The 13,386-nt window shown below is 44.9% G+C and overlaps 1 protein-coding gene across 4 annotated transcripts; it reads right to left on the reverse strand.

The window, feature by feature from the left end:
- Positions 1-8,630: 8,630 nt before the first annotated feature.
- On the reverse strand, positions 8,631-13,210 carry LOC139532740 (uncharacterized). 4 transcript variants are annotated; one of them, XM_071330723.1, is made up of 4 exons: positions 12,381-13,210; positions 10,444-10,636; positions 10,258-10,349; positions 8,631-10,131 (listed from the first exon to the last, which is right to left on the reverse strand). In XM_071330723.1, exons 2-4 carry the CDS (start codon positions 10,634-10,636, stop codon positions 8,938-8,940), a joined length of 1,479 nt encoding a protein of 492 aa, XP_071186824.1. In that variant the 5' UTR covers positions 12,381-13,210; the 3' UTR covers positions 8,631-8,937. The 4 variants fall into 4 exon arrangements, with proteins under 4 accessions (XP_071186824.1, XP_071186823.1, XP_071186821.1 ...); XM_071330722.1 differs by lacking the exon at positions 12,381-13,210 and adding an exon at positions 11,396-11,782; XM_071330720.1 differs by lacking the exon at positions 12,381-13,210 and adding an exon at positions 11,304-11,782.
- Between the last annotated feature and the right edge of the window lie 176 nt (positions 13,211-13,386).

Consider the following 13,386-nt stretch of genomic DNA (forward strand, 5'->3'; position numbering starts at 1 on the left):
TATTCTACAGTCCCCACCACCACCACACCTCCATACAGGGACAGACTGTCTAGAGATATTCTACAGTCCCCCCCACCACCACACCTCCATACAGGGACAGACTGTCTAGAGATATTCTACAGTCCCCCCCACCACCACACCTCCATACAGGGACAGACTGTCTAGAGATATTCTACAGTCCCCTCCACCACCACACCTCCATACAGGGACAGACTGTCTAGAGATATTCTACAGTCTCCCACCACCACCACACCTCCATACAGGGACAGACTGTCTAGAGATATTCTACAGTCCCCTCCACCACCACACCTCCATACAGGGACAGACTGTCTAGAGATATTCTACAGTCCCCCCCACCACCACACCTCCATACAGGGACAGACTGTCTAGAGATATTCTACAGTCCCCTCCACCACCACACCTCCATACAGGGACAGACTGTCTAGAGATATTCTACAGTCCCCCCACCACCACACCTCCATACAGGGACAGACTGTCTAGAGATATTCTACAGTCCCCCACCACCACCACACCTCCATACAGGGACAGACTGTCTAGAGATATTCTACAGTCCCCCACCACCACCACACCTCCATACAGGGACAGACTATCTAGAGATATTCTACAGTCCCCCCCACCACCACACCTCCATACAGGGACAGACTGTCTAGAAATATTCTACAGTCCCCCCCACCACCACACCTCCATACAGGGACAGACTGTCTAGAGATATTCTACAGTCCCCCCCACCACCACCACACCTCCATACAGGGACAGACTGTCTAGAGATATTCTACAGTCCTCCACCACCACCACACCTCCATACAGGGACAGACTGTCTAGAGATATTCTACAGTCCCCACCACCACCACACCTCCATACAGGGACAGACTGTCTAGAGATATTCTACAGTCCCCCCCCCTCCACCACCACACCTCCACACAGGGACAGACTGTCTAGAGATATTCTACAGTCCTCCACCACCACCACACCTCCATACAGGGACAGACTGTCTAGAGATATTCTACAGTCCCCCCCCCTCCACCACCACACCTCCATACAGGGACAGACTGTCTAGAGATATTCTACAGTCCCCCCCCCCCCACCACCACACCTCCATACAGGGACAGACTGTCTAGAGATATTCTACAGTCCCCCCCACCACCACCACACCTCCATACAGGGACAGACTGTCTAGAGATATTCTACAGTCCCCCACCACCACCACCACACCTCCATACAGGGACAGACTGTCTAGAGATATTCTACAGTCCCCCACCACCACCACAGCTCCCTACAGGGACAGACTGTCTAGAGATATTCTACAGTCCCCTCCACCACCCCACCTCCATACAGGGACAGACTGTCTAGAGATATTCTACAGTCCCCTCCACCACCACCACAGCTCCCTACAGGGACAGACTGTCTAGAGATATTCTACAGTCCCCTCCACCACCCCACCTCCACACAGGGACAGACTGTCTAGAGATATTCTACAGTCCTCCACCACCACACCTCCATACAGGGACAGACTGTCTAGAGATATTCTACAGTCCCCCCCACCACCACCACACCTCCACACAGGGACAGACTGTCTAGAGATATTTTACAGTCCCCCCCACCACCACCACACCTCCATACAGGGACAGACTGTCTAGAGATATTCTACAGTCCCCTCCACCACCACCACAGCTCCCCACAGGGACAGACTGTCTAGAGATATTCTACAGTCCCCCACCACCACCACACCTCCATACAGGGACAGACTGTCTAGAGATATTCTACAGTCCCCTCCACCACCACCACAGCTCCCTACAGGGACAGACTGTCTAGAGATATTCTACAGTCCCCTCCACCACCCCACCTCCACACAGGGACAGACTGTCTAGAGATATTCTACAGTCCTCCACCACCACACCTCCATACAGGGACAGACTGTCTAGAGATATTCTACAGTCCCCCCCACCACCACCACACCTCCACACAGGGACAGACTGTCTAGAGATAATCTACAGTCCTCCACCACCACACCTCCATACAGTGACAGACTGTCTAGAGATATTCTACAGACCTCCACCACCACACCTCCCTACAGGGACAGACTGTCTAGAGATATTCTACAGTCCCCCCCACCACCACCACACCTCCACACAGGGACAGACTGTCTAGAGATATTCTACAGTCCTCCACCACCACCACACCTCCATACAGGGACAGACTGTCTAGAGATATTCTACAGTCCTCCACCACCACCACACCTCCATACAGGGACAGACTGTCTAGAGATATTCTACAGTCCCCCCCACCACCACCACACCTCCACACAGGGACAGACTGTCTAGAGATATTCTACAGTCCCCCCCACCACCACCACACCTCCATACAGGGACAGACTGTCTAGAGATAATCTACAGTCCTCCACCACCACACCTCCATACAGTGACAGACTGTCTAGAGATATTCTACAGTCCTCCACCACCACACCTCCATACAGGGACAGACTGTCTAGAGATATTCTACAGTCCCCCCCACCACCACCACACCTCCACACAGGGACAGACTGTCTAGAGATATTCTACAGTCCTCCACCACCACACCTCCATACAGGGACAGACTGTCTAGAGATATTCTACAGTCCTCCACCACCACACCTCCATACAGGGACAGACTGTCTAGAGATATTCTACAGTCCCCCCCACCACCACCACACCTCCACACAGGGACAGACTGTCTAGAGATATTATACAGTCCTCCACCACCACACCTCCATACAGGGACAGACTGTCTAGAGATATTCTACAGTCCTCCACCACCACACAACATCTCTATCTTATTTGATTGCATTACCAAACACTACAAACCCTTGGCTTTCATCCATCATATAGTACAGGTGCATATACTGTAGCATAAATAGTCTGACTTGGAATGGTCTGAGTGTGTAAGACTGCATCCCAAATGCACCCTATTCACTGACCAGGACCAAAACCAGGAACTGAACCAGGACCAGAACCAGGACCAAAACTGGGGAGAGACCAGGACCAGACCAGGACCAGAACCAGGACCAGGACCAGACCAAGAACAGAACCAGGAACAGAACCTGGACCAGACCAGGAACAGAACCAGGAACAGAACCTGGACCAGAACCAGACCAGGAACAGAACCAAACCAGGAACAGAACCAGGAACAGAACCAGGGGAATGACAGTATAGGCACCATCATATGCTGCTCAGTTGGCTTTTTGACATTGCCGGCTCATCAAGACTCTACTGCTCTGCATGGGCACAAGACCATGATAACTCACAGCAATGTGCCATGAGACTATGTTACCCACAACTTAGCATGCAGTACTTGATACTATAGGATGATACATGTACCAACAGAGAGGTGTACTACTGCCACCTGCAGTGACTAAAAATGTTACGTTATACTAGAGCTGTGGCGGTCATTACATTTTGTCAGCCAGTGACTGTCAAACAAATAACTGCCGGTCTCACAGTGATTGACCGTTAATTAACATAAACACATTTAGCGTCTCCTGGCTTCCACACACTACAAGCCACTGACGCCAACCTTTGGAACATCTACACTTTAAAAAGTCTCAGAAATCCATGTAAGAAAGCCTACACCATCACAAAAAATCCATTATTTATCTTAGACAGGTCTAAAGAAACATGATATGAAGAAGAACGGAATAGCAGACTGAGTTGTCCTTATGTTAGGCTCTGATCTTGCTATGCCATATGGCTGTGGGCTACACTAGTTCCTTTAGCAGACAAAATGTGCTTAGTATTCTGTGGCATTATTTTTCAGTATGAAGAATACAATTGAACACAGATTCATTAAATAAAAAGGATGTTTTCGCCAAACAATTTCTGAGGGAGTGCGCATGCTGTGTTGAGCGGTTAACAAAGAATTTGAATACATTCTAAGGTTGCATGACACAACTCTAATGATGATTTGAAAAAAGTCACATGAAAGGCATGAGCTCTACTTTGTTTCTTGTGCAGGCTGTACACACTTCATCAGTCTCTCATTCACAATTTGACAAGCACTTGATAATGCCTTGAATTTCCCGGCGGCATCCCTCTTGTGTGGCGGGAATGCCCCCTAAAAAAATCCTTGCCTTTTGCGGCCAGTGGCTATTGTGCCCCTGAATATAATCATTATAATTCCCTCCTCCAGGCTGCGTGCTACAAAGCGTGCTCACTCAGATATCGCCATTCTTATTAGCCAATGCCCATCAAGTGATCAGATCCTTCTCACAGGCGTCTCAGCTCCGAAGTAGGCTACAAGTGAAGACAGACACATCGGCGACGCAACTGCGTTCATATTGAAGATGCTAGAAGAACTGTCCACATTTACTTTCATCAGTCAACAAGATGAGTAGGCCTAACCAACAGAAAAAGCACTCGCTTATGTCAATCTACTATCCCCCGTAGTACACAAGTTATATTGGTCCACTTGTCCTTTTTGAGGGAGAAATAAATATTCCAAACATAGTCATGGACATGTGTGGGAATGCGAAAGATCCCAAATGAACCACACCGTACCAGACACGTTTGTGTAGAGAACATCTCATTGCCTACAGATTAAAATACTACAAATACTGGCCTGAATATATCTATTAATCAACTGCAGTAATAATGAGTATTGCTGGGTCAGCATCTGCTATTTGAATGACTTCTGAGGTATTAATTATGAGCTTGTCTTCTTAATTAAGGGACGGGTTCAATTGGAAATGTATTAAAATCACCACTAGCAACGTGTTTAAAGAACAGTTGCCAAAAACAAATTAAACTGCCGTGAGGGGAAAACATTGTATCAAGAACAAAGCTTGGTGTAGAATGACAAATAAGTTACTGTGTTTCTAGACTTTAGCCTGGCTGGCTAGCCAGGCCATTAACTCATAATTGGGTGAACCCCTGTGTGGAAGAGGATGCCATTTGTGTATGAAAGCAAATCATAGTTGATCTTATATGACAGGGGTAGGCAACTAGATTCAGCAGCGGGACCATTTTTGTCAGAGCGGATGGTCGGAACATAATTATAATAATTTGCACACTGCAAATTGACCACAACTAAGCCCAAAAAGAGGTTGTATATGAAAATAATAATAACTTCATACCTTGTTTTGGCCGCCTTGTGTCGACCCGTTCCATAAAGTGCTCTGATACCAGATGACCACAAAATGAAAACAAGCATGAAAGAAATGTCAAAAGGGACAGAGATCCGGCCTGTTGCATGAGAGGAGAACCACACAAAATCATGAGGTTGGGATGGGAGATATTGGCCTTGATGACATAGTTAATCATGAGGTTGTGATGGGAGATATTGGCCTTGATGACATAGTTAAATCATAAGGTTGTGATGGGAGATATTGGCCTTGATGACATAGTTAAATCATGAGGTTGGGATGGGAGATATTGGCCTTGATGACATAGTTAATCATGAGGTTGGGATGGGAGATATTGGCCTTGATGACATAGTTAAATCATGAGGTTGGGATGGGAGATATTGGCCATGATGACATACTGTACAGTGCATTCAGAAAGTATTCAGACCCCTTGACTTTTTCCACGTTTTGTTACATTACAGCCTTATTATAAAATTGATGAAATACAACATTTTCATTATCAATCTACACACAACAACCCATAATGACACAGCAAAAACAGGTTTTTAGAAATGTTCGCAAATTTATATTAAAAAAACTACTTTAATATCTTATTTATTTACATAAGTCCCTTTGCTATGAGACTTGAAATTGAGCTCAGGTGCATCCTGTTTCCACTGATCATCCTTGAGATGTTAATACAACTTGATTGGAGTCCACCTGTGAGAAATTCAATTGATTGGATATGATTTGAAAAGGCACACACCTGTCTATACAAGCTCCCACAGTTGACAGTGCATGTCAGAGCAAAAACCAAGCCATGAGGTCGAAGGAATTGCCCGTAGAGCTCCGAGACAGGATTGTGTCGAGGCACAGATCTGGGGAAGCATACCAAAACATTTCTTCAGCATTGAAGGTCCCCAAGAACACCGTGGCCTCCATCTAGAGCTGGTCGCCCGGCCAAATGGAGCAATCGGGGGAGAAGGGCCTTGGTCAGGGGAGGTGACCAAGAAACCGATGGTCACCCTGAAAGCGCTCCAGAGTTCCTCTGTGGAGATGAGAGAACCTTCCAGAAGAACAAGCATCTCTGTAGAGTGGCCAGACGGAAGCCACTCCTCAGTAAAAGGCACATCGCAGCCCGCTTGGTTTGCCAAAAGGCACCTAAAGGACTCTCAGATCATGAGAAACAAGATTCTCTGGTTTGATTAAACCAAGATTGAACTATTTGGCCTGAATGCCAAGCGCCACATCTGGAGAAAACCTGGCACCATTCCTACGGTGAAGCATGGTGGTGGCAGATGTTTTTCAGCGACAGGGACTGGAAGACTAGTCAGGATCCAGGGAAAGATGAACGGAGCAAAGTACAGAGAGATCCTTGATGAAAACCTGCTCCAGAAATCTCAGGATCTCAGACTGGGGCAAAAGTTCACCTTCCAACAGGACAACGACCCTAAGCACACAGACAAGACAATGCAGGAGTTGCTTCGGGACAAGTCTCTGAATGTGTGTGCCAAGCTTGTAGCGTCATACCCAAAAAGGCTATAATCGCTGCCAAAGGTGTTTCAACAAAGTACTGAGTAAAGGGTCTGAATAGTTATTTAAATGGGTATTTCTACAAACCGATTTTTGCTTTGTCATTATGGGGTATTGTGTGTAGATTGACGATAGCAACAACAAAAAAATTATTCCATTTTAGAATAAGGCTGTAACGTAACAAAATATGGAAAAAGTCAAGGGGTCTGAATACTTTCCGAATGCACTGTGCATAGTTGAGATTGGGACGGGAGATATTGGCCTTGATGACATACAGTACCAGTCAAAAGTTTGGACACACCTACTCATTCAAGGATTTTTTAACATTTTTACTATTTTCTACATTGTAGAATAACAGTGAAGACATCAACACTATGAAAAAACACATATGAAATCATGTAGTAACCAAGAAAAGTGTTAAACAAATCAACATATATTTTAGATTCTTCAAAGTAGCCACCCTTTGCCTTGATGACAGCTTTGCACATTCTTGGCATTCTCTCAACCAGCTTCACCTGGACTGCTTGTCCAACAGTCTTGAAGGAGTTCCCACATATGCTGAGCACTTGTTGGCTGCTTTTCCTTCACTCTGCGGTCCCACTCATCCCAAACCAATTAAACTCCGTTGAGATCGGGTGATTGTGGAGGCCAGGTCATCTGATGCAGCACTCCATCACTCTCCTTCTTGTTCAAATAGCCCTTACACAGCCTGGAGGTGTGTTGGGCCATTTTCCTACTGAAAAATAAATGATAGTCCCACTAAGTGAAAACCAGATGGGATGGCGTATCGCTGCAGAATGCTGTGGTAGCCATGCTGGTTAAGTGTGCCATGAATTCTAAATAAATCACTGACAGTGTCACCAGTAAAAGCTCCCCCACCCGTCACTCCTCCACACTTCACAGTGGGAACCACACATGCAGAGATCATCTGTTCACCTACTCTGCGTCTCAGAAAGACACGGCGGTTGGAACCAAAAATCTAAAATTTGGACTCATCAGACCAAATGACAGATTTCCACCGGTCTAATGTCTATTGCTCATGTTTCTTGGCCCAAGCAAGTCTCTTCTCCTTAGTGGTTTCTTTGCAGCAATTCGACCATGAAGGCCTGATTCACTCCTCTGAACAGTTGATGTTGAGATGTGTTTCTTACTTGAAGTCTGTGAAGCATTTATTTGGGCTGCAATCTGAGGTGCAGTTACTGTAACTAATGAACTTATCCTCTGCAGCAGAGGGAACTCTGGGTCTTCCTTTCCTGTGGCGGTCTTCATGAGAGCCAGTTTCATCATAGCGCTTGATGGTTTTTGCAGCTGAACTTTCAAAGTTCTTACATTTTCCAGATTGACTGCCCTTCATGTCTTAAAGTAATGATGCACTGTCGTTTCTATTTGCTTATTTGGGCTGTTCTTGCCATAATATGGACTTGGTATTGTACCAAATAGGGATATCTTCTGTATACCACCCCTACCTTGTCACAGCACAACTGATTGGCTCAAACGCATTACAAAGGACAGAAATTCCACAAATTAACTTGTTAATTGAAATGCATTCCACCTCATGAACCTGGTTGAGAGAATGCCAAGAATGTGCAAAGCTGTCATCAAGGTAATAATAAAAAATTAAAAAAGTTTTATTTCACCTTTATTTAACCAGGTAGACTAGTTAAGAACAAGTTCTCATTTACAACAGCGACCTGGCGGGTGGGTACTTTGAAGAAACTCAAACATAAAATATATTTTGATTTGTTTAACACATTTTTGGTTACTACATTATTCTATATGTGTTATTTCATAGTTTTGATGTCTTCACTATTATTCTACAATGTAGAAAATAGGCGTGTCCAAACTTTTGACTGGTACTGTACTTAGTTAATCATGGTGGAGACAGGAGATATTGTCCTTGATGACATAGTTAATTTGTCCCATGCATGATCTCAGCTGAGGTGGCGGCTTACAGCCCCAAATAAATACACAGGTGGATCGACAGTCAGGACACACAGAAAGAATTGATTTAATGGAACAAATGGTGTATATTCGGTACAACAGCACCCTCTAGTGTTGACTCCTTGACATGTAGTTTCTAGTCTATTATCTAGTTATGCCCTCATGGCTAGCTTGACACAAAACAGCATCCTTGTTGAGGCACAGCAAATAACACAAACTCAATACTATTTAGTTGTCACAGAAATCTCTTGAAAACGTCTCACAGTGCTATCAATATATACCGTGCAAAAAGCTGTTTGTGCACTAGCTGCTATTGCAGAATGGTAAAATGATTCCCATTCTGACTACCACTACAACAAGTCCTCTTTATCCAGCAGATCCATTCTATGCTTCACACACTCACTAAAGAGATGACTGGACATAGAGGGACCGATGACCCGGACACTAAACTCCTTCTGCACGTACAGAACGTCTTCATAAAGGTGGTTTACCTCGGCACAGATTAGCAGCAGCCTCTTTCTCTCACGCACGTCCTGCTTTCTATAGTCTATAGTGTGGATTCTCAGGGTTGACTGCCAAACAGCGACCAAATCAGTCAGCTCTGATATGGTCAGTTGGACTTCAGAGAGACCCTTGCTGTTGCGTCCTCCTCTCAGCGATATCAGAGTCAGGTCGGCCATATCATTGTCATCGAACACAGCTGACACACTGTGGTTCCTAAAACATTGGTCAAACTGGTCTTTAGAAAATCTCTGAATGTAAAGAAATATGTTTGTGTCCACCCACGTGGACTCCTCTTCCACGTCAACATCACCACCTGAGCTGACCTTGGAAGTCCCTGCTGCCACTGGGCTTGACGGAGATGGATCTTGGCTTGACGGAGCGATGTACTTCTCTAATGTGTGACTGCTGCTGACAACCTTGGATTCCCCACTCTCTGATGCCATGGAGCTCGGAGAATGATCAGAGCTTGATGGAGCTGCCCTGCGGTGCTTTTCCAAGGATTGATTTATTGTAGAAGCCCCACTCCCTCCTGCCACAGAGCTTGACAGAGAATGATCAGCGCTTGAGGGAGCTGCCCCGTTCTTCTTCTCCCAGGTGTAACTGCTGACCCGGAAGTCCACCTCAGCACCATCACCAGATCTGACCCTGGAAGACCTACTCTCTACTACCACAGAGCTCAGGTAATGATCATGGCTTGATGGAGATGGAGCTCTGTGCTTTTCCCAGGCATGACTGCTGCTGACCTGGGATACCCCATTCCCTGCTGCCACTGAGGTCAGGGAGTAACCAGAGCTCGATGGAGCCCTGTGCTTCTCCCCTGGGTGACTGCTGCTGCTGGCAGTGGCCCGCTGGAGCAGGTCCTCTCTCAGGGCCCTGACGGCAGAGAAGGGTCCCTCCACTGAAGCTTTACCCTCCTGGCTGGGTAGAAGGCAGATCCTCACTGATCTGTGAGCAGACTGCAAGCTTTGGATCACGGTCTCCTGCTGTTCCTCGTCACCGAAGATTGACAGGTCCACTTTAGCATTCACGTAGAACAACACCTATGACATGATGAATATAGGATCAGTCAGTATGTGTACTGTGTGTACTGTTCCTTCCATGCAGGAATAGAAACATTTACTGTATTGATTTACTGTTGATTGATTGGATTGCCTGACTGTACTCACGTCTTGGGTGAATTTGTATACAGTGATAGGGTAGTCTTGAGGGAACTCCTTGTCACACATTATCTGTTTCTTTCTGATTACCATCTCAGCATCTGTTACAATACATTTGTTGTTATGATCTATAGGCATATATGTAACAAAACTACATCCCAGCTAAGAACATTTTTGTTACAGTATTTCTGTTACCTCTGGTGTTTTCAAATGTAACAAAAGCCACCCCCTTGAAGCTGGTCGGGTACTTGACGTTTTCTACATCTCCTCCGTGGCTTCTGGAGCTCTGGAAGTGAATAACCAGCTTGTCTGCCATGCGACTGCTGGACAGTGTGTCTGGTACACCAGAGACCACGACTGTCCTGTTCTCCTCTGAGAGGTTCATCATCTAGAATGAATGGCATGCAAATAAACCATGGTCATGTGGAGGTTTAGCCTATCTATCACTAAAACGATGCAAATAATTCAGATTGTAAAACGTATCTTTTCTTAAAATGTATTCTCTTTGAACTGATCTCTTAAAATGCGGTGGATGTTAAAACAAATAACCAAAAACTACTCTTGAATGATTTTAAGGGTGTGTTCGTAAATTCACTCTGGAATGTCTGAGTGGCCTCTGGGCGTTGGTAAATTCAGAGCGTTTCGCTCTCTGCGCGTGGACGCTCTGGCCAGGAGTAGGTTTGATCCGAGCGTTCTGACCTCACAATGGCAGTCAAACACCCAAGCTAACTGGCTAAAGTTAGCTAGCTACGTCCAGACAAGAATTAGGGAACGCCTAACTCTGACCATTTTACTCACCTTAGCAGAGCTGGTTAGGCTGTTGTCATGTTATCTAGAGCATTGGTGACTGTAACTGTGCTGCTGGCAAAAAATGTTTTAGCCGACGTTGACTGACACCGGTCATAGTTAACTGGTGTTGAGCGTTCGTTCTGGCACACTCAGACGAGAGTGCTCTGAAATCGGAGTAGATAGCCAGAGTGAATTTCCGAACGCACCCTAAATCATGCCATAACTTAGCAGAAAACTGGATCTATCATGATTGAAGTAGAACTTACCCGTTTCAGTTTAAACAACACTAATTTCAACTCAGAGCGAGATGTAGTATATGTCGACTGCCATTGACAATATGAAAACCAAACGCGTTTACCTTGTTTCGGTTTCGATGTGTGAATCGGAGTAGAATACCTGATCTAAGGTCCGTTTAGCATTTCTGCTTTATGGATTTCAGATGGATACGCGGATACTAGACCTGCGTCTACTCAATAATTATCGATATACTGATGCCGAGTTCAAAACAACTGGGAACTCTGAAAAATACGAAGTCAAATCAGGAGGTCAGTGATCTTGTTTTAAACGCACTGAAGTCCCAGTTCCCAGTTGTTTTGAACGCTGCATAACACGATAATACAGGTCTCTCCGCCCAACGCGGCACCGCGGGCTGTCTAGCTCCCGCCTATCCGTTCTGTGGATTGGTGGATAAGTAAGGATACGTAAACGCCTCCAAATCAACTACACACAGTCACCACCTCCGCACCAAGAATAACGTTTATTCCGTTGCGTTTGTTTAAGCTGTTTATCCCGCTTATACCACAGTTCCCAAATAAAACAATACTAAGCACATATTTACAGGTAGAAATAAAATTTGTTTCGTTTTTATTTTCATTTATATAAGCGAATTCATACTTTCTCATATTTTGGTTGCTAGAGATGCGACCCAGTCGTTCGTCCTTATGTTCCGTTGCCATAACGTTATGATCTCTTGTTTGCTAGCTAGCCAGCTAGCTACGACTAAGACAATCACGACCTAGTCTGCAGACAGAATAACAGCAAAGTAACTTGGTAGCTGTTTTCTCAATTCATTAAGATACATCCATAACAATGAGCTGATAATGCCCGATTTTGCTTGACATAGTTATAAAAGTTTTCCTTCTCGTCAGGACACTCGTGAACACTGACTGTTAATTACGAGGAGATCGCATTGCATATAAAACACTACGCTAGAAGCTATCAAACCTGCCAATATGACAACTGAATAAATAAATACTTGTTACTGAAAACCGCTGGTCATACACATGTTTATGTGGGAGGATTTGACAGTACAGTGACCAGAGAAGTTCATGTTCATCACTCACCACGTTAGGTCATCAGATGCTCCAAAAAAAATGGCTCTTCGCTAGCTAAATTTTTTTCTCGTTGGACCTGCGTTTACAATGTATTCAATTTCAGTTTGTGTAGTTGTTGGTTTAGCTTTCTGTAACTTTGTAGCAAGTATATATTTGCTTGATATATATAAATTATATTTGCTTGATGCGCGAAACAATGAACATACGCCACCTACTGGAGGAAGACAGATTTTCCGCCGAGTTGAGCCTCTGCTCTCCGCCATTGGTAGTGAAAATGCAATAATAACAAGTCCACCAGTGGGCACTGTCGCTCTAACCTTGAAATTCGGTTCATACCATCGGCACAATAAACAAAATATATCACAGATTCTCCTTGTAGGATGAACACCACAATATTGAAGGTAGAGTTTCTCTGGGGCTTTTATATTTTACGTTGGATGATGATATCCTATGGAGAACAAACCGTGTTAAATTCAATGTTTATACAAGAACACAATTACTGTAGCTAATATAAATGATACAGTTAACTGACAAAATAATGAAAACCCTTTAGAGTAAATGAGGGATACAAAGTATATTGAAAGCTGGTGCTTCCACACAAGTGTGGTTCAATTAACATCCCGTCATGCTAACATGTAGAAAAATGCTGGGTAGGCCATTATTTTGGTAACCATGGCTATGCCTCCATAGGATGACAATGTCCCAATGCACAAGTGGTCACGGAATGGTTTGATGAGCATGAAAAACGATCTAAACCATATGCCATGGCCGTCTGTCACCAGATATCAACCAAATTGAACACTTATGGGAGATTCTGGAGAAGTGAATGAAACAGCATTTTCCACCATCAACAAAACACCAGATAATGGTGTGGCAGCCCTCCGACAGAGTTCGACACTTGTATAATCTATGCCAAGGTGCATTGAAGCTGTATGTTGGCAGTTACCTGTATGTCCTTGGTGGTAATGACGCCAGCAGAAAGAATCTCATATTTTGTCAAATGACAGGGATGGTG

The sequence above is a fragment of the Salvelinus alpinus genome, chromosome 10 (genome assembly GCF_045679555.1).
Source record: "Salvelinus alpinus chromosome 10, SLU_Salpinus.1, whole genome shotgun sequence".
NCBI lineage: Eukaryota > Metazoa > Chordata > Actinopteri > Salmoniformes > Salmonidae > Salvelinus > Salvelinus alpinus.